At 44.4% G+C, this 22,576-nt stretch overlaps 1 protein-coding gene across 1 annotated transcript; it reads left to right on the top strand.

Moving 5' to 3' along the window:
• The first annotated feature begins 8,886 nt into the window (after positions 1-8,886).
• On the top strand, positions 8,887-16,218 carry LOC4335399 (probable LRR receptor-like serine/threonine-protein kinase At1g56130). The gene is made up of 23 exons (XM_066309763.1): positions 8,887-9,083; positions 9,163-9,234; positions 9,423-9,494; positions 9,571-9,642; positions 11,324-11,395; positions 11,506-11,577; positions 11,654-11,725; positions 12,224-12,295; positions 12,386-12,457; positions 12,537-12,611; positions 12,716-12,787; positions 12,878-12,943; positions 13,040-13,105; positions 13,177-13,221; positions 13,357-13,421; positions 13,505-13,884; positions 13,969-14,149; positions 14,223-14,381; positions 14,463-14,581; positions 14,705-14,915; positions 15,091-15,322; positions 15,404-15,554; positions 15,642-16,218. Exons 1-23 carry the CDS (start codon positions 8,887-8,889, stop codon positions 15,936-15,938), a joined length of 2,892 nt encoding a protein of 963 aa, XP_066165860.1. The 3' UTR covers positions 15,939-16,218.
• The last annotated feature ends 6,358 nt before the right edge of the window (positions 16,219-22,576 follow it).

Below are 22,576 nucleotides of genomic sequence, written 5' to 3'. Positions count from 1 at the left end.
GCAAACTGATGGTCAGACCGAGCGAGTCAATCAAATCCTGGAAGATATGTTGAGAGCTTGCGCTCTCGATTTTGGTGGAGCTTGGGACAAAAACTTGCCATATGCGGAATTCTCGTACAACAACAGCTACCAGGCCAGTCTACAGATGGCACCGTTTGAAGCTTTATACGGCCGGAAGTGCCGCACACCTCTCTTCTGGGATCAGACAGGCGAGCGTCAACTGTTCGGGACAGAGGTATTAACGGAAGCGGAAGAGAAAGTCAGAATCATCAGGGAAAGGTTGAGGATTGCCCAGTCTCGACAGAAGAGCTACGCGGATAACCGCCGAAGGGAGCTCACTTTTGAGGCAGGAGATTACGTGTATCTTCGTGTCACTCCGCTCCGGGGAGTACACCGTTTTCAGACGAAAGGCAAGTTGGCACCATGCTTCGTGGGACCCTACAAAATCTTGGAACGAAGGGGAGAAGTTGCTTATCAGTTAGAACTTCCATCCAATATGATCGGCATCCATGACGTGTTCCACGTGTCCCAATTAAAGAAGTGCTTAAGGGTACTTGAAGAACAGGCTGATTCGGAACACATTGATATCCAGGAGGATCTAACATATGTGGAGAAGCCGGTTCGTATACTTGATACCAGCGAAAGAAGAACCAGAAACAAGGTCACCAGGTTTTGCCGAGTTCAGTGGAGTCACCATTCAGAAGAGGAAGCAACCTGGGAAAGGGAAGATGAGTTGAAAGCCGCCCATCCGCACCTCTTCGCCAGCTCCTCCGAATCTCGGGGCCGAGATTCCGTATAAGGGGGGTAGGTTTGTCACACCCCGAAGTTCTCCTCCTAAGCCAAAAATTTAATTTATAAGCGACCCTAAGAAAATACCAGTGCAAAGCAAGAGTAAACCCTTTTAAATCAATGCGAATAATAATCGGAATTGGCATGTGGAATTTTTCTTGAGTTCTACATGTCGAAATTCGCTAACAGGATTTTTAGTGGAATTTTTCAGAGCCCTAGAAATAATTTTAACCAGTTAAAATTGAGCAAGCAATATTTTAATTCCAGGAAATCCTTTTCTCCTTTTTCTTTTTCTTTTTCCCTCCCTTTTTCGAATGGGCCGCTGGCCCATTCTCTCCTTTTCTCTCCCTCCTCCCTGCTGGGCCGGCCGCAGGCCGAGGCCCAGCCAAGCCGCCCCTCCCTCTCTCCCCGGGACGCCGACAGGTGGGCCCCACCTGTCGGACCCGTCCCCTTCCTCCAGCCGGCGCCGCCGCGCCCGCAACCGCCGCCGCGTCCACGCCTCCGCCTTCTCCGGGCCACGTCAGCCACGTCCGCGCGTGCACCGCATCTCCCGCGCCCACTCCCCTCTCTCTCCCGCCCGCGCCCGCGCCCGAGATTGCCGGGATTCGGTTTTCGAATCCCGCCTCTCTCTCCTCCCCCACTCCCCACGTTGGCCGGCGAAAACCCGCCTCTCCCGGCCACGTCCGGCCCTCCCCTCCCCTATTTAAGCTTCCCCATCGCTCCCTCTCGCTTTTTCCCCTTCTCGCCAAACTCCCTCGTGCTCCCCATCGCTCCCGCGCCGTGCAACCACCCGCCGCCGCCGTTTTCGCTACTCCGGCCGCCGCTAGCTGCCGCTAGGGTCGCCGCCGCACCGCGCCGTCGCCGCCGTCGGGTTCGCGAGGCTAAGCTCCACCCCGGCCGCCGCTTCCCCGTCGAGTTTCGTCGCCGGAATTCGCATCCCCTCGCGCTCCGGTGAGTTCAACCGCTACCGCCGCTTTCGGCCATGAATACCGGTCGCCGTGGTTCATCTCCCTCCCTCTAATCTCTCTCTTCTCCTTCTTTAGGGTACCCCGAATCCCGTCCGCCGGTGGCCTTCGTCCTCCCGTGGCTCACCGTCGCCGTTCGCCGTCGTCTTCCTCCGCGCCGGCCACCCTCGGTGAGGCGCCCTCTCCCTTCTATTCCCCTCCCTCTCCCTCCTAGCCGCCGCTTTAGCGCCGCCGCCCGTTAGCCGTCGCTTTAGCACCACCGCCCGTCGGCGCCTCCTTTGCGCCGCCGTCTCCACCGCCGGCTGCCGTCGCCGGTAACGCGTTCGCGTGTGCGCGTGCCGTCGCCGTCGCCGCGGCTGGTCGGTCGGCCTTGAGCCGAGCCGGGTCACCGCCGCCCGTCCGATCGACCCTGAGGGCGATCTGGACCGTCGGTTCCGTGGACCGGCAGTGGACCACCCGCGTGGTCCCGGTCCACGGTGAACCGCCCTCCCCCTTGAGTCGCTGACCGGTGGGCCCCGCGTGCCGGCGCCCCTTCCTCCCTCTCCCGAGCCGCTGACCGGTGGGCCCCGCATGTCGGCGCCGTCTTTCCCCCCCTCCGTGCTGACGTCAGCCCTGGGATTTATTGCGCAATAAATGATTTAAGGTTTTTCTTTTATAGTAATAAACACAGTGAATCTTCTAAAATTCATAACTAATTCAACCGAGCTCCGTTTAAGCCCATTCAAGTCTCAGTAAATTAAGAAAAATGTGTAGAATCCATTAAAAATGGTTTTGTTCTCTGTTTCAGTAGTCTTATAGCCTGTTTGCAATGTTTGCCTTGTATGTCGCTAGATTCCGGTTCGTCCGACGCTCCGATGTACTTCGAAATAGTCGCCGAGGTTCCTCCTGCAGCAGAGCAAGACAAGTCATGCTTGTCACTTGAACATGTTGATCCTATATTGCAAATGCTCTATTGTTTTCCTTCAAATATTGCATCGTTTTATAATGTTACTATGGGATGTTTACCTATTGTCATAGCCATGCTATTGTTCTACCATGTCTCTTTGTCAGCTTGGGGTTATAACATGACTAGAGATTGGACTAGGGATTGCTTAGCCATGCTTAGTTCAACTAGTGCACAATGGGGAAAACCTTATTAATGTTTAGACTGTTGGTTCTAATGGTATTGTTGGATTAGTGCCACCGCTTTGTGTTGGTGTGGGTGCATGGTTTTGCTGGTCGCATCCATGGCAGTTAAGGACCGGTTCGCGGGATGCCCTGGAAGAACTTATCGTACTTATCACAAGCCAGCGTGGGCAACGGCTGGGCTTGTAGTGTAGCTTTCCTCTAGCCGACGCATCTAGGCAAGGGTGGGCGTGGTGGAGTTCGGATGGGCCCTGCGACGGCCTATGCGGCTTCCGGATTCACCTAGGCACGAGAGGGGACTGCCCGCTGCCTTGCGAGGAGTGGGGGTGAAACCTGAGGTGTGGTGTGCTTGGTTAGAGGGGGGTTATGCGAAGGGTCCTGTCACGGCCTCTTTCTGGTATGTCGTGGTGGCATGTCGGCGCACGGGAACGTGTCGTGGGGCTGTGTCTTGTGGGTACAGTTGTACACCTTTGATCAGAGTAAAACTATTCGAATTGCCGTGCCCGCGGTTATGGGCGGTCAACCAGATTCACCGTGATTAGTCTCACCCTAGTGTAATCTTTTGAATTTGGATAGTTTAGGTGGATGGTTGGGCCTGTCGCAACGTGGGATAGCGTTGGACAGTGGATAGTTAATATTAATTAATTATTACAACCGTTTAAATCTTTCAACTTCTGTTTATAAATGCTCATTTTATGCAAATGAACCACTCTAGCTCTCCTTTGATAATTCCCTGCATCATACCCCTATTCCGGTATGACTTGCTAAGTACAATGGGTAGTACTCAGTCTTGCTCTATTTTTCCCAACCCCAGAGCACGAGTACGTGTCAGATGAAGGTTTCTCCGAGGAGTAGGCTTCGTCCGTGCCGTCGAGGATGCCTATGGAGTGGTGTTCCCGCTGCAGATCTAGTCAAGGCTTTGCTCCTGTTGTCTTTTGTTTTTCTGCTGCATTTATGTAAGTCTTTTATGGTGTTTGTAAGACGTGGATCTGAATGTCAATATTGTCGTTTGTGTACCCCGGCCGGTCCTGGACGGAGAATTTAATGCACATTCTGCTTAGAATTCTATTCGGGAATTTCTGGGCGCGACATCGACATCGTTTGATTGATTTATCGTTTGAGTTGATGTCGATTCTCCTCCACTTTATTGTCATTCTCTGCAATAGGTTAGTATACCTAATACTAGTGGAATATTATTATTCTAACAGATATATGCATTGCAAGCATCACTAGTTCTCCTCTATTTTGGTAATATTGACGGTCAAAACTAATTGATAACGACCGTCAACAGTGATGTGCATGGAAGCTGTGTACTAACTCACTAAATTTTTCAGCATAGCTAAGCACATACCCAGTTTGGCGTAGCCTATTAAACTGTCGAATTAGAGTTTGAAACCCCTCACGCCCGAACTTAGCACAAACTGCCTCACAGAATTCACCCCAACTTATCAAATCTACGTGAGCATTAGTAGATTGCAACCAAGTCAAATCTCCACCTATGAACTGCAAGGCGGCTACTCCCACCCACACATCTGATCTAATACCACTCACTTGGAAGTAAGTCTCACATTTCAATTTCCATGCTCTAGGATTCTCTCTATCAAATTGAGGACAGTCCACTCACGGATTCACACCACCATAAGGAAATCCCCCAAAATTCCGCCCCACTGAATCCCCAAAATCACGTCCATTTCGAGAAGCAAATTGAGGAGTAAATGTACCCTTGCCCGGGAGAGACAATGGAGAGGTATTCTCCCCAATCGCCTTTCCCCGGAGTGAAATTCCCGCGCGGTGGCCTAACGGCCCGTGACCCATGTCACCATGACTTGGACAAGTCTCCTCCTCCTTCGGCAGCGGACGAGATCCTGGCGATGTGGGAAGCAGCGGCGGCCGCTCCGCTGGCTTGATAGCACTGGCTTGCTGTTTTGAGAGCTGATTCACTTGATGACGCAAGTCCCCAATATCCTCTCGCAACTCCACCACCGCCTTGTCTATGGTTGGCTTCCACCCCGCTAGCTCCACCACCATGGGCTTGATTTCCTCCAACAACCCCACCGAAGCTTGAGCTACGCACGAGAATGATAGCGTGGTTTCTCCAAGTAATCCAGGATCGATTGCTCTGATACCTATTGTTACGAACTCTGTTGATTTCTGGAAAGTTTCAGAGGAAGAAGATAGAACAGAGTCGAACAGGCGAAGAACACACACACAGAGAGAGAGAGAGAGAGATATTCAGACTTGGGGAAGGGGAAGAAGTATTCAGTTTAGGAGATAGTTCAGAATACAATTCATTCGACCTCTTTTCCCTTCCACCTACTGCGCTTATATAGCCGCGCGAATACATCAGCCCATGATCCATTCCGGCCTAGCGATTCTGACATTGGCCCACTTGATACGCTTAGGTCGAACTCGATGCTTCACCAGGTTCTCCTCTATTGTCGGATTGTCTACAGTAGACGTATGAGTAGTCGCTGCCGTGAGACTAACACACTAAAAAATACATCTTCACATTGGATTTGAATTTAAAATCACACACGAAAGCTATGAAGGCTCTCTCACACCAAGGTGTATAGGCGACTCAAAGGGAGACCTCTCACCAAGCATCCACCCCTTATTATTGTCCAATGTGGCTGAAATCCCCTAACTAAGACAATGTCACAAATGCTCTTAGGGCAAAACACTAGCTCAGATAAAATCTGGGCCATCCGTTGTTCCTCCACTTCAAAGGAAAAGCCTCATATCACTGACATGTAGCTAGCCACAACATGTCCGCCACAACAAGTCCACCTTTTCCACGGATGATCCGCGCCGCTACTACCCACGCATGCCTTGGGATCAATCTCGACATCGCGCGCCCCAATTACCGATTGCCACGGCTCCGCCTTTCTCCTGCATGCGCGTGGGCCCTCCAGCCAGTGGGAGATGCCGCGTGCGCCAGTCGGAAGGAGCCACATCGCCTGCGCTCTCCCGAGACAAAAGCCGCCGGGTGGCCGGTACGGCCCCACGCCTCACGATTGGAGGCCACGTCCACTCCGAGTGGACCCCATGCCCGCGCCACGTTCTCTTCACGTGCCGTCCTGGGTGGGCTCACCTGCCAACTAGAGGAAGATCCCAACTAGTTGGTGCCATGCGTCCCGTGCTCTTCCGCTTGAGCCTGCGTGCATACGGTGTTGGGCCGTGCTAGGCCAATCCGGTGGTGGGAGAGGAGGTTGTCTTGGGCTCCAGTGCTTGGCCCGCCTCCCTCTTTCTCTGTGTTTTCCCTTTTCTTGTTCTTCATCAATTTTCTTGGCACACTTGACATTGTGTAGTCTGTTGTGAAGTCCTTCCACCACATTATTTATCCAGCATGCACCGTCTTGTACTCAACTTTGTTACCCGACATCCTTGGCCGTTTTGGACTTCGACTCCTCCCTGAGTTTAGTCTCGATATGCCATTAATTGACCAAGGTTGACCGCCAATGATCGTGACGTCCGTACAACCCTGTCACATAGTATCCCAACCACACAAGACTAATACTCCTCCTTGAGCATAGACCTAGTTATGCCATTGGCCAAGGTTGACTTGCATTACCTATAGACATGTAAACGACCGTTGTTTGTGTATAGATAACGCAACCTGACCCACGTTAGTCCACGTACACATTTCCTGTACTTCCAGCACTTGCCAATTTTCCATCACAATGAATCAAAACCACACGTGGTTTCACAGTTTCTCATGTGTGGTGATAAGAGCTCCAATGACTTCGTTCCCATCACCTTTGTGCTTGATTGCTTGCTTGTAGACTTTTTCCTTTCCACGGCAAGGTTTTCCTTCGGCTGCAGGCAGTCAAAACAATGGTGGGTCGACGAACGGTGTAAAACTTGAAACCATATGCATGACTAAGACCTAACTATACACGACGCGTTGGACAAAAAATGAAGGATGTAAAACTGAACAAAACAATGCTAATCCTGAAATTAAAGATTATTGATAGCTGTCACTATAGTTTTAGAGCTGTTTTCCAATTATTTTTGTCTTTGATAAGTCGGATTTATCAAAGCATGGATTTAAATTTGCAAGGCCTTCTGACCGAATTGCTAAAAAAACTGTCACAAATTTTTTGGGCAAAAAACTATAATGTATAACTATAGTATCTTTATAGTGTAACTACAATGTATAAGTGCACTCTAAAGGCATTGTAATATCAATATAAGTTAGATATAAAGTTGTATATTTTATTTTAATATATATTATATAGTTATAGTATAGGTATAATGGAAGTATAATTGTAGATTTGAAAGCTTTTTCCATAAAATACTTGCGGCAGTTTTTAGATAGTCCCTTAAATTGATTGTGGAGGGTAAAACACATGCTCTATATATCGTTATCAATAGTGACGGGTCTGGTTAACCAGCGCGTGCAATTAGTTGACCGGTATTTTGCACGTGCATATACTCTACATATTATACGAATATATAGGAGGTCGTGTACGTCTTTAACAAGCCACGCAGTGTTAAAAAAGAAAAAACAAAGCCACGCAGTGTTGTTTCAGCAGAGAGAGAGAGAGAGAGAGAGAGATGCGTTCTTCCAGAGGTGTCATTCGCCATTCCGTGTGGTGTCTGGTGTTTGTATGGTCATGGCGGGTTGCAGCAGCTCAGGATCAACAAGCACCAAAAACTGATCCAGTCGAAGGTAAGCAAGCCAGCAATCATGTACGGTGTGTATTGACGCACCACGTATGTCTATCTTCTTTCGTTTTTTGACATTTACATATTTAAGATGTGAAATTTAATAAATTATCATCTATAGTCGATGACATGTGAGCACTCATATATCAATAACCTAAAAGTGACGAATAGTTAAATGTCTCTTGGTTTTCCTCCATGCGTATAGTTAGATTGCAGGAGTAGTAATTTGTGGTTGTGCTCGATATATGATGTCCCTCGCACTACTACAGAACACCTGTTAGAGCACCTGTTAGAGCATCCCCAGTAGATACTCTCTCCCGTCCTCCTTACATGAAATAGCGTATGGTGGGAGAAAATCCACCTCTGTAGCGGATACGCCGTTTGGGCATCCAAAGATAGCTCATGCGCTATCCCGAAGAGAGAAACGCCGGATATGGTCTTTCTCTCTCCTCACGCAATTCCACAACTGCTGCTCCCACCCTCATCAGATCGAGCTATGGAGGGGTGAAGGAATGAATGTAGAGAAGAGAGAGAGGATGCGCTAGTGGCCACCTTAGTCGGCCGGTCCTGAGCGTCGCCCCATGATCATATGAGCCGGCCACTCCCGACATCGGTCACATGCGCCTGCCCTGCACCCACCGTCGGCCAAAGCGCCACGCGCCCACATATCCGACTCTGCCCTCCCCCCTCCTTCTATAGACTCCTCTAAGTAGGCAGACGCCCGTGGCATCTCCCCTGCCGTCCTCACTGCTCCTGCGCTTGTGACTTCTCCCCCCGCCACCCGTGCCGACCCTCCGCACGCCTGCTCGCGCCGCTCCTCCGCCCATGCCGCCAAGCCACTTCTCTCCCCATCGCGCGCCCTGTTACTCCCACCCATTGAACTACCCGTCGGTGGTCAGCCCTCCTCGTATGTCCTTCCCATCCTCTCAGGCTCTCAGCATTGGATATAGAAGAGAGAGAAAGGTGAGGAAGTTTTTTTAGAGGTTGAATTATCAAATTTCTCAACAGTTCTTCTCATACATTGTCTATTTTTGATTTTTGGGAGTGTTGAAAGGTAGTTGAAAGATATTAGTAAAATATAGGTTTTTGGTACATGGAGAATGTAATATGAATGATCTATTGGAATCAAAAGGAAAATGGAGTAGGAAACATTTTTGAATGGCCATCCAAATGGGAATATGGAGGATGAAATTTGGATAAGCTGGGGATGCTATTAGGGAATGATACATGTATAGGTGCCGGTTTCTATTGAGAAAGAGTTAGAGGAATTTGATTTCATTAATGACCTAGCTATCATCCATATGATTATTAGTGGTGAGTTAATTAGTAAACATCATCCATGAATGCAGCGGTGGCCCTGAACACGATCATGAGGAGATGGGGCAAGGAGGCATCATCGGAGTGGAATGTTAGCGGTGATCTCTGCAGCGGTTTCGCCGCTGACAAAAACGACTGGGATTACTATCCCAACATCAACCCATTCATCAAATGCGATTGCACTTTCAGCAACAACACACTATGCCGCATTACAAAACTGTACGCACACTCTCTTTGGGCAACACCTAATAGCTCAAGCACATTTTTTTATAGGTATTACTTGTCTGTTGTTATGAAGGAGGGTAAATAAGTTGGACGTGGTTGGTCAAATACCTTCAGAGCTACAGAATCTCACCCGTCTAGAGAACTTGTATGGTATCTAAGTCTTTTTCTTCTTAACTAGTCCTGCTACTAAAGTTACGTTATAGATCAAGTTTTTCACAGACTAAAAATTCAATCACACAAATTCTCTTTGTGAACAGCAGGGTACATTTCAGTCAGCCATGCAACATCCTTTTTATGTTGGCTAATTGTTCTACTTTTTTATGTTGTTTTCAGGGACTTGAACTATAATTACTTGACTGGTTTCATTCCATCATTCATCGGAAAATTCACTTCGATGAAATACTTGTAGGAGTTACATGTTCTATATCATGTTTCATCCATTGATCGTTATTGTTTCTTAACTATTCTTAATTATTTAAAGGGCATTGGGTTTCAATCCACTATCTGGACCACTTCCAAAGGAACTTGGAAACCTCACCAATCTTATTTCATTGTAAGAAATATTTTCTCATATGCGGATTAATCTTCAGCTGCTCCTTCTGTTCCAAATTACTCATCATTTTTCCGTTGTCCTATGTAAAATATCAAGAAGTTGTTTTTTTAACCAATTGAGTATGAATTATATATTGTCACAATATTTCTCATGATGAATCTAAAAATATATATATAAATCTAACTATGTTAAACTATACTCATTTGTAAAACTTGATAGCCAAGAGTACATATATTTGACTTGCAACAAAACTTGAATAGTAGGTAATACGAAAGAAAATGGAGTATATAAACTACTACATAAAACATCATAGGTGTCAGTTTTCCAACCGGTACCAGGAAGACAGCACTGATTACCCGGGGTCAAAGGTGCCGGTTCGAAAACCAGCTCCTTTTAGGCGCACACGAGCAAAAAATATCAGCTCGATACATTGAGCCGTCAAGCCGATCCCAACTAAAACCCATATCTAAAAATTGCCTCAAATCCATGAACTATAGTCAATAATCCCTAGAAAAACAACACAACTAGATCAAATAATACACATCTAGATCACATCTACATTAGCAATAGATCACATCTATATCAACAAATCACAAAGAGGGAGGGAGGGGAAGAGACGGATCTACTGGCTGCCGACGCCATCGCACCTCCTCCACACCGGCTGTCGTTGCCGCGCCGCACCTCCAGCCTGCTAGATCCCCACAGCCGAGGGGCCAGCACCACCACACCACCAGATCCAGCACAGGCCGCCTCCGTCCCACTGCCATGCCCCCCCCCCCCCCGCTCCCGTGCTGCCGCCGTGATGGATGGAGGAGAGGAGAAGGAAGAAGTGGAGAGGAAGATAGAAGGAAGAAGAAGAGAGGAGGAAGAAGAGAAGAGGAAGAAGAGAGTGGACTGGTGGGTGGTGGTGTGGTGGGTTCAAGCACACCGGTTCTTCTCGGCTCGTTTTACTGAAAAACCATCACCTATAATATATTTTAGGTGTCGGTTTTTAATTAACTGACATCTATATTATACGTGTCGGTTTTTCTCAAAAACAAGCAACTATAGTCCCTTAAAGGTGTTAGTTTTTTATGTTTTCAGCCTGGGGAGGTGGGAAAAACACTATAGTTACCGGTTTTAGCTAGTCTGGCACCTATAGTGTTGATCGTCACCTATAATATATTTTACGTGTCGTTTTTTAATTAACTGACACCTATATTATACGTGTCGGTTTTTCTCAAGAACAAGTACCTATAGTCCCTTAAAGGTGTTAGTTTTTTATGTTTTTAGTCCTAAGGAGGTGGGAAAAACACTATAGCTACCGGTTTTAGCTGGTATGGCACCTATAGTGTTGACCTGATGTGCATTTTTTTGTAGTAAGTGATATTTGGACTCCATGAACTAATATAATAGTACAACAAATGGCAATCGCATAAGTTCGAGCAATAAAGTAATAAAAAAATCATAACTACTACTCAGTACTAAATATTATGTAATAGGCACGTCAATGTAACTTCCCTGTTCATGTGTTGTTTCAACTTTCAAATGATCAACTAAAGTTGATCGAACAGCAAAAACATGAACATATTGTCATGATGAATATTGCGGGTCAAATGGCACATCGGGAAAAACTATGCCCCTTCCTGCTATTAGTTGATGATAATAATTTCTTATCTTGAAATATTTTATTTTCATTTAGGGGCATTAGCTTAAACAATTTCACAGGTGGCCTTCCTGAAGAACTAGGCAACTTGACCAAACTTAAGCAATTGTAAGATACTCCATTGATTTCTAACTTCATATTTCTATTTCTATAAGAATTAAAATTTGGAATGGCCAGATCTATTGTTGAACATGACAATAACAAACTTTCAATAACAGGTACATTGATAGTTCTGGATTCAGTGGTCCGTTCCCTTCAACGTTCTCAAAACTTCAGAACCTGCAGATCCTGTATAGTCAAAAGCATAGCCTCAGCTGTTATATTCGTCATGCTTTCATGATAAATGACATTTTGGTGTGCTTGCAGTCTAGCATCAGACAATGGATTCACAGGGAAAATACCTGATTATTTAGGTAGCATGACTAATTTGGAAGAAATGTAAGATTATTAATATTAACTTATTAACATATCTCATATGTTCTATCCTATTTTTGAGAGAGATGAATTTGTGCAAGATAAATTATTCTGTATATCATGTTCTTTCCATTCAGACTTATAAACAATAGATTTGCTCCGCTCCAACAAAAAGTATCTCGAGATACCGGTACCTCACAGTACCAAATCGTTTTTGATTTTTTGATCTAACAATGCTCATCCTACCTAGCTAAATCTAACGATCATAAACGACTTATTACCATGAGGTACCGGTACCTCGATGTACTTTTTGTTAGACCGAACTAAATTTCTATAAACAATTGCATTTTCACATTTCAGTCCTCGCTAGATAGAAATGAATAAAGCTGCATCACAGTAACTTGTCCAGGTGGCATATACATACGTAGTGATTTTATTAAGACTGGTCACATATAGAACTTTTATATCTTTTTCTTATTTTAAAATGTGCAATGCCCTTTTTCTAAAATTATGAGATTGTAGTGCTTTCCAAGGAAATTCATTTGAAGGACCAATCCCAGAAAGTTTGTCTAATCTGACCAAATTAACAACCTTGTAAGTATACTCTTTAGGTGACATTGTATACTCTTGAAGGTTGATAATGTCAAGGCTGATAACTAATTTATGAAAAATATAAATGAGCAGGCGGATTGGAGATATTGTAAATGGGATCTCTCCATTGGCTCTTATCAGTAATCTGACTTCTCTGAACACCCTGTATGTGATGATTTCAGCTATAAAGCTTACAGTATATTGTCTAGTTGCAAGTTACCACGGTTGGATTTCATTGTTACAGAATATTGAGGAACTGCAAGATATATGGTGATCTCGGAGCAGTAGATTTTTCTATGTTTGAAAAGTTAAGCTTGCTGTAAGTTTTCAATTACAGGCCATGGTGCCAATTGATGATATTATTAATCATTAACTCAAGTTCTGTACCATATGTTCAAGTAATATGGTTGTCATGTGGTACAGGGACCTAAGTTTTAACAATATCACAGGGAAAGTTTCTCAATCCATCCTGAATTTGGGAAATCTACAGTTCTTGTAAGAAATTCTTTTTACATTAATTTGTTGATAGAAGCTCCTATTAAGCAGATGAACATGTTCGATCATCTTGAATTGTGCCCAATTCAGGTTTCTTGGGAACAATAACCTTGCAGGAAGGTTGCCTGATGGTATAAGCTCTTCCTTAAAAGCGATGTATGTCAAATACAATCGACATGGCATTATAGCACAATTTACTTTCATAATGGAATATATTAACTCCTGTATAATCTAATTCTGTAATGTTTACAGAGATTTTTCGTACAATCAACTCACTGGGAGCATTCCTTCTTGGGCTAGCCAAAACAATTTACAGTTGTAAGTGTAATATTATGATATCTGTGTTGCTGAGAAAAAAATAGATATTCTAATATTCTGTTTTGTGAAAGGAATTTGGTGGCAAACAACTTTTTACTCGGTAGCACCAGTAACAGGTACATACTAATTGTGACATTTAGTTCTAATTTTGCTAGTGCACTATACGAATTTAGTTCTAATTCTTATAATTTTGCTATTGCACTATAAGAATGCTTGCTGACAACTTAAATTTTCAATCCAAATTTGCACAGTAGACTACCTTGGGGGCTAAACTGCCTCCAACAAGACACTCCTTGTTTCCGTGGATCTCCAAAATGTACATTTCTCAATCTTCATTGAACCAAAGACAATAATATGAGCTAAGGAATTTTAATGATTGTTACAATTTTGTGATCGTAGATTATTCTTTTGCGGTTGACTGTGGTAGTAATACATCAACGAGAGGATCAGATAATACCATTTATGAAGCAGATCCTGCAAATCTTGGAGCTGCAACATATTATGTTACTGGTCAAACAAGATGGGGTGTCAGCAGTGTAGGACACTACTTCCGGGCCACAGATGCAAAGAACATTATATATAGTTCCCAAAATTTTAACAATGTAGTTGATTCAAAGTTGTTTGAAACTGGAAGGGTGTCGCCATCATCTCTGAGGTATTACGGCCTTGGACTTGAAAATGGAAATTACACAGTTCTGCTTCGATTTGCAGAAATTGCTTTTCCGGACTCACAGACTTGGCTAAGCTTAGGGAGAAGAGTTTTTGACATATATATTCAGGTACCAATCAAGTGCATTTTATATAATGTTTTTCTACTTAATCTTATCATTCTTTATCTGAAACTATTATTGACATTTACATAGGGTGCTTTGAAAGAAAAGGATTTTGATATAAGGAAGACGGCAGGTGGAAAGTCTTTTAGCGTTGTTAATAGGAGTTTCATGGTAACTGTGTCTAAAAATTTTCTCGAGATCCATCTATTCTGGGCTGGTAAGGGCGGGGGAATCTATGGGCCAATGATCTCAGCATTGAGTGTCACTCCAAGTAAGCGAAACATTATATATAGTATCAGGAAGTGCTACACCAGCTGCCAAGAAATAATATTATTCCTTTGTAGATTTTACTCCTACTGTGCGAAATGGCATACCAAAAAGCGAAAGTAAAGTAGGTATAATTGCCGGAATATCTATTGGTGCAATAGTTTTAGTATTAGCAGCATTATTTGGAGTGTTTACGCTGTTAAAGAAGCGGAGGGCATTGGCATATCAAAAAGAAGGTATTATTTGTTAGTACATAATTCAAACATCAAAATTGTCAAATGAATAATCTTCTCATCTGTCCTAAAAATAACATGCAGAACTGTACTATTTGGTTGGACAACCTGATGTTTTCAATTATGCTGAGCTCAAGCTAGCCACCGACAATTTCAGTTCTCAAAATATCCTAGGGGAAGGTGGATTCGGGCCGGTGTATAAGGTTCTTGTTTCCCATAATTAATCATGTACAATTGGATATAAATTAATGTGATTTGGCTTTTGAGTGTTGCATTTTAGCAATATTTTGTCCATGCTCAAAATATACATGTAACAAATTTGGCAGGGTAAGCTACATGATAAAAGAGTTATAGCTGTGAAGCAACTTTCTCAGTCATCTCATCAGGGGGCAAGCGAGTTTGTGACAGAGGTTGCAACAATTTCGGCCGTGCAACATCGGAATCTTGTGAGATTGCATGGATGTTGTATTGACAGTAAAACACCCTTGTTGGTTTATGAATACCTTGAAAATGGAAGCTTGGATCAAGCAATCTTTGGTGAGTTCACATCTGCAAAATAGCATGCACACCTGCAGCACTAATAAAACTATATTTGTTTAATTCACAAATAAATATTTTTGTTTCATGAATAATAGTTGAGGATTTTGCCTTTTTCTGCATTTTGTTATAATTTGCATTCATGATATTAATAGAGCTATTTCTTCTTGTAAAGGTGACAGTAGCTTAAACCTAGACTGGGTAACACGCTTCGAAATCATTTTAGGCATAGCAAGTGGTCTAACTTATCTTCATGAGGAGTCAAGTGTGCGCATTGTGCACAGGGACATCAAAGCCAGCAATGTCTTACTTGACACTGACCTCACCCCAAAGATCTCTGATTTTGGACTTGCCAAACTCTATGATGAGAAGCAAACTCATGTGAGCACTAGAATTGCAGGCACATTGTAAGAACATTTTACCACTGATCTTCTTATGATTGTAACATCAATATGAATCCTACTATTAACTTGTCTTATATTTTTAAGGGGCTATCTAGCTCCAGAGTATGCAATGAGAGGCCATTTGTCAGAAAAGGCTGATGTTTTTGCATTTGGAGTGGTTATGCTGGAGACTGTCGCTGGGCGACCGAACACGAACAATTCCCTGGAGGAAAACAAGATCTATCTCCTTGAATGGGTAAGCTGGTTTACAAACAACCCATATAAGAAAACATCAATTCATTGTGTATTTTCATTCGTTTACTGAAACTATGTTCAACAAAAGGCATGGGGCATGTATGACAAGGATCAGGCGCTCGAAATTGTTGACCCAACTATCAAGGATTTTGATAAGGATGAAGCTTTTAGAGTCATCAATGTTGCACTTCTCTGCACTCAGGGCTCACCGCACCAGCGACCACCAATGTCGAGGGTCGTGGCAATGTTGACTAGAGATGTCGATGTGCCTAAAGTGGTCACGAAGCCAAGCTACATCACTGAGTGGCAGCTCAGGGGTGGTGGCAACAACGGTAACACCTCCAATAGCTATGCAGGATCCAGCTACCAGCCCGAAGTTCAGTAGGGAAAAGATATCACCAAAGTTTGTCTCCATTGAAGGTGAATTTATAGTAGAAATTATCCGGGCTATCGACATTGGGTTCAAATGACAATATTGTAGATCCCTTTTTTAACATAATTTTGTGTCCGCGTGAGTTAGAGCAAATATTGGAATTACTTATCCTGAACTCTTTCATGGTAATAATAATTTGCTTCTAATAATTTGTAAATAGTGAATAACCGTGGTGTATTTACTACTTAAAAGAAGCTAGTGGATAACCCTTAATATGTAATGGCCAGTGCAACGCTTAGGTAAAATTTTGTCCTAATATTTATGCGCACTGTTATGGTATAGTTATACAATGCAGTAGGTGTATTGTCCACTTTTTAACGGGTTAAGCTTTGTATTCAAATCTATGGGGACCCCCGGTTTTAAACACCGGTAATCCCATGTGTCATATAGTACTATTCCCTGGATAAGTAAGTAGTACACACATAGCACAATATAATATCACAACTGACATCGTTTACAGGTATTTCTACATTAATAATACATGGGTATCCCAAACGGGTCCCAAAATAGACCAAGCATGCTCACATACATTACAAAATGCCAAGTAAAATAAATGAAACAGCGGAAGCAAAGCGGCGGCGGTCCATCGAACTCCACAGGCAACGTCTCGTGAACCTATGGTCCCTAATCCATCGTCTTCGACACGTACTTGACAGCAGCGTTGGATGAATATAACCGACTCCAACTCCTTTCTAAAAGATTTAATTAAGCAAGGGTGAGTACATACATACCCAGCAAACCACCACTTCAAAATGAATCTAATGCACACCGGGGTTCAAGGATGGCTTGGTTTATTTGCATAAAGCTAGTTTTTACAATTCATTTCACAAACCTATGACCTAGCAGTTTTAACTCGAAAACAACGTTAACGTTGAAGTTGTAATTATCCAGGGTTCATCCACCTCTCCAAGCCTCGCTCGGTTCAGTTTACCCTCACATTCATTTTATAGCAACTCTATCATACCAACCTTCCCACGGGTTGGGCAAGGTTCTCATGTCTCACAATTTCTACACTAAGCAATATTAAAATCTATGAGTCTAGTCAAGGGTAGTATAGGTCCCGGCACTCATTAACCGCGATTACGGCTATTCGAATAGATTGGTTTACTCACACTGTATTAGATGTACGCTTTTTATCCCGCACTCCGCGGCTTGCACAATACATGAGCCTAGTCCCAACACATGAGACTTGTCACGGCCCGACTTTTCAGTCGCTCTTGCATTTCGGCACTCGCTCCAAGGACTATGAGCCCCCATGCACCCCTACAGTCCAACCTACCTACTGCCGGATGGTGAGGGGAGTCCTGGCGCTCCAGGGATTAGGAGATATTTACTACATATATACTTATAGAGTGTATTTTAGGTTTTACGTGTGCTTTTACCTTTCCGACACCGGACTCATCCACATCGTACTCATACAGAACCTACCATGACTGGAGTGTCGCCCCACAAGAGCTTCCTAGTCCGTCGGTCTGCCCATACATAAGAAATGCAATCGTACTCGGTTCATTTCCCGTATAACTTCCTGACTCGGTCCTTAACTGTCGAAGGTCAGCGACTAACCGTTTCCAAAACCACTCATATTTTACTCATGCCGCCCTAGTCGAAATAGTTTTGTTTTATTAAGTTTTGGTTTTCGCAAACGGTTTGTGTGTGGTAGGTGGCGCTCATGTCTCCACCCGCAAATCATAAATCACTCACATTGAGTGATCTCACATCCATATCCATATAATCTAAGTTTGGAGTGTACAAACGTCTACAATAGCAATACTAAGCAATGTCAATAATTGACTGCGTATAAATAAATAGACTTAGGCTACAATGGATATAAAAAAGTGTATAACGGTAACAATATCAAGGGTAGGCGATATTCAAGTATAGGTACGCAATTTATAAATAGCATGCAATTTTATTTGCAAGCAACACATTTATAAATATAGGCTCAATATGTTCAAGGAAGGGAGCGTAGTGACTTGCCATGCTATAGGTCCCTAATGCCTTCGAGAGATCTGTATCAGTTAGATGATTAGAATACCCACAATCGAAGAATAACCAGAATATTCACGCTCGATAAACGGCCCAAGAAGCCACACATAATCCTAAGGAAATAAAATAAAGCAACATTCAATACAAACTATGTGTGCCATTAAATATATCTCGATTTTAGAGAGATTGTGGAAATTGAACGGAGTCAAATGTAGTTATGGTTCACAAGATAAACGGAGTATCCTTTCCTCTCCTCCTTCGATGCAGCTGAATATTTACTAAAAGTTATATTTCGCTATTGCATTCCAGTAGTTCTTGTCCAGAGCATGCTGAAAGCCTTTGGTTGCAATTTCAGATCCATTCGGCAATTTGCCCTGGAAATACTTAAATTGTCAGTGAGTTCACAATTATTATTTGCTACAAACTGTTCCATTCTACAATAAGAGAGCAAATTAAATTAATCTCTAAACTGAAAATACAGGTTACACCTTTCTGCTCACAATCAAACTTCGGACTATATTAGTACCTTATAAACGGCGCTAAAATCACCTTGTCCCGCTTATATTTACTTGTAAAGTTATCTATGGCAAAACTCCTGGAAGGCTGGAAGGAAAGCATTAGGTGAGTTTTTCCAGTTCCAAATGGAAAAGATCTAGAAATTGAATAGATATTTGAAGATAATATGTATATCTCTTATGTTTTTCCACCTCTTTTTATAATTGCAATGCACAGGTAATGACTTCTTCTCATGCACAGGTAATGCCTATATTGAACCATATTGTAGAAAAGAGCTTCTTATCAGTATTCATATCTCACTGAAACCTCACTATACAAAATGAACTCTAGGCTAGTTTTTTACTCTGTCAGGTTAATTTTGTAAGAAAGATTGCGGAGCATTAGTGCTTTGAGATCCTTGATATTTTTTACAGTAGTATCAGTGATATTTTTTTTACACAAAAAAGTATTGTCACAACAAAGTTTTGTCAGGTTTGAAAGTGAAACCTGGAGCCTCTCATTTCTGGCAAGGAATTATGGATGTGAAAGAAGTGTTTTATAAATTCTGTACTAATGTAGTAGGCAATGGAAGGAATACTTTGTTTTGGGAAGATAATTGGATAGGAGGTAAACCTTTGGCTGAACAGTTCCGTGATTTGTACAATATTACTTTGACAAAAAAGATTACTGTGGCAGATGTGAAACAGGTGGGGATTGACTCTATTAAATTCAGAAGAGATGTCCTGGGGAATAAACTGCTGAAAATTAAGCAATCCTGGAGTGATTTGGTTCTGGAAGATGGAACCAGAGATACACTTCGGTGGAATTTGACCAAAGATGGGAAATTCACTGTTAAATCCTTTCACACAGCTCTGAAGATGCAACAGGTGATTTTCCCGCATAAAAAGATATGGGGCTTGAAAGTGCCTTTGAAAATCAAAATTTTTATTTGGATGTTTACAAAAAACAAGATTCTCACAAAGGACAATCTTTTCAAGAGGGGCTGGAGAAAAGGGAAGGCTAATTGTCAATTCTGTGACCAAACAGAAACTTTACAACCTCTTTTTTATTGCCCTTTAGCTAGACTGTTATGGAATATTGTGAAATGTGCCCTTAATATAAATTCTGTGTTGAATAGACAAGATCTGTTTGGATCTTGGATGAACAAGATTGATAAATTTACGAAAAAACTTGTGGTAGTGGGTCTTGCGGCAATAATATGGACAATCTGGAAATTTCGTAATAAAGCTTGTTTTGAGAAAAAACTCCCAGCTGATCCTACTGATCTGGTGTTTATGGCTTGCTCTTTGGTGGACTCGTGGGCAACTTTGCAGAAGCAGGAGGGAAGTCGAAGAAATCTTCAACTGGGGGCCAGGTTGCTAAAACAAGTGGTAAATGAAGTCTACAACTCGAAGCTCGGCTGGAGAGGAGGTGTTCGAAGGATTAGGTCATAACTCAGGAGAGGAAATGTTTACTGAGTATTTTGTGTGGATGGAATGAGCAAAGATAGCTCTGTAATAGACAATCTAGCTATGGTCTTTGTTTTTTTCTTTTGCATAAGGGTCGGATGTCCTCCCTCAGATGTTTTAGTTTTTATTTTTCTGTTTTCTGTTTAGTACTCTGGTAGTCTGACTTGATCTCATTTCTAGTAAAAGAAATGGGGGCTTCATGCCCTAGCTCAAAAAAAAAAATCAGTAATTAACTCTTCAGGGATCAAAATAATAAAGATTTTTGAAAACTGCGAAATACAAAATTGCAAGTTTGATCTGAAACTGCGGTGAATAATCCATTTTGCATTAACATTAGTGCAGTACATGTTATCATAGCTATGTAGTGGAATTTGGTACTTCTAGAAGATCTTAAACTGGATGACAATTACAACATCAACAATGTATAGTCTGGATAAAAAAATGGATTCAATTATGCAGTTCAGCATATTCAACTCTACAACTAAAATTCACTGAAAGTATCCCCTTACCTTTCTATATGAACAGAAATCAACTGCAAGGGTGAGAATAGAATGCAGGCTTGCGCTGGAGCATGGCAATGAAGATAATTTGTCGCTCAGCATTGCTGTGCGAGTGCACAGAGGAAGATATAGTGGTAGACATGGGGAGGGGAAGTGGAGCGGCGGTGGGCGCAGGGGAGCTGCAAGCCAGCGGCATGGCTGGAGAGGGAGAGGAGGATGTGCCGATGGATGGTATCAATTTCATAGGGCTCGCAGCATCGCTGAACATTTGGTGATTGGGAGCGCACTGATGTTCGCGGGGGAGACCAGACGCTGTCAGCCTGGCCAGATTTTTTTTTAATCCCCCGTGGGGTGTCTTTGTATTAAAGAAGAAGAGAATTGACCCAGTTTATAAGGAAAACCGGACCCGAAAACCATACAGCTGCACGGTTAATTATGGGAAACCGGCTGAAACCCACTGCACAGAGAAGAGAAAGGGACCTAGCTACACAACTAACAAAAACGGCGGAGCCTAACCACAGGATGTTGCTGCCAATCTAACACAAAAGCAACACAACAGCTTCGACTTCACAGAAGAGGTGTTATCATTGCCGAGCTAACCACCCAAGCGATCCAGCAGCGCCGGCTTCACAACTGCAGCGATAATGAAGCGAAAGTTGCCAAAGCGAAAAGCATCTCCGACATCTTACAATGGACATCAGCCAAGCCACCAAAGAGCCACTTCATTCACACGGCTAGCACCAACTCCCTGGAAGAGACTGCAACATGTCATCGTTGCCAAGCGTCGCTGCATCCATCAGCGAGCAGCTCCGACTTCATAAGCAGAAACAGCCGAAGAGCGTGTTGCCCACCGCAAGAACAAAGCGACCCAAGAAGGCGAAGGGCCTCGCCAAACCCCAAGATATGAAAGCTTTTAAACCCAAAAGACCATCAACAGTCGTCGATTCATAGGAACTTCTCTGAAGCGACGCCCCCAAGGAGGACATGACGTGTAACACTGCTGCCGCTCGTCCGAAAGCCGGAACAAGGTTTTCACCTAGAGATTTGTGGGGGATATAAAAGAAACGCCCAGACAATGCCTCCAAGAAGGAAAACGGCACCCACGGGCGTCGTCGTTGTTAAACTGGCCAAAGGCACGACAAGGCTTTCGTCAGCGTCTTCACATCACCCACACAAAACACCCCCAAATCGACGGCCATAGGACAGTCTATAACGTCTCGCAAGCAGTCATACCTTAATTGTAGTTAACGGCAAAGATGGGCTCATGGCCACCCTCGAAGCGCCATCAAGACAAGCCCCATTCCTGCTTCACGCCAGCACAAACCGTCGTCCTGCCAACTCCACATCCTCACATCACCGCCCACGAACCATGAAATCCGCCACCGGCCCCTGTCGAGCAGGGGGCTCGCTGCCAGAGTGCAACCCCACCGGAGCCCGCCTAGCGACGCCGTGCAGCCGCCGAACTCGCCGCAACGTGCCCGAGCCGCGGGCAGCCAGATCTGCCTGCGGCAGTCGCCCCCCTCCGGCCTCATCCCTCCGGTCGCATCCCTCGCGCCACCGCCGTCCGGTGGGCGAGCATCAATGATGCAAGAGGGGAGGATAGGCGCCACTGCCGCCGATGAGTTGGTCAGCCACCACCGGTCGTGCCGCGCCCCCGCCGGTGCTAAGGCCACGATGACCTTCGTCCTCGCGCTGCCGACACCTCTTTCGCGTGACCGACGCCTCCTTCTTCCTCGCGCACAGTAGCGCAACGCCGCCACTGTGGCAGCCTCCACCGTTGTCGGCCTCACCTCCTCGCTCGTGACGCACCGTGCTCCGTCGTTGCTGGCTGCACCGCCTAGCCGTAGCCGCGCCAGCCAGTGCCGCCGTCGCCGCACAAGTTCTAAGCATGCCTCCGTCATCCGCTGAGGCCGCGGGCTTCCACCGCGCTCCTCCGGCGTCGGCCACCTTCGCCTGCCGGCCACAGCCGTTGCATCGCCCGCCTCAACCAGCTGTCGTCGCAGTGGACAGTCGCTGGCTAGATCCGCGCTCCGGAGGGCCAGATCCACCACCGGTGTGCTCGGATCCGTTGCGGCTGACGCCCCGTTGACTGTCACCCTGTCGCCCGCCACGGCCGCTGACTTCCGACCGGCACGCACCA

Source organism: Oryza sativa, chromosome 4 (assembly GCF_034140825.1).
Source record: "Oryza sativa Japonica Group chromosome 4, ASM3414082v1".
Taxonomy (NCBI): domain Eukaryota; kingdom Viridiplantae; phylum Streptophyta; class Magnoliopsida; order Poales; family Poaceae; genus Oryza; species Oryza sativa.
This window is presented reverse-complemented; position numbering and strand designations above follow the sequence as displayed.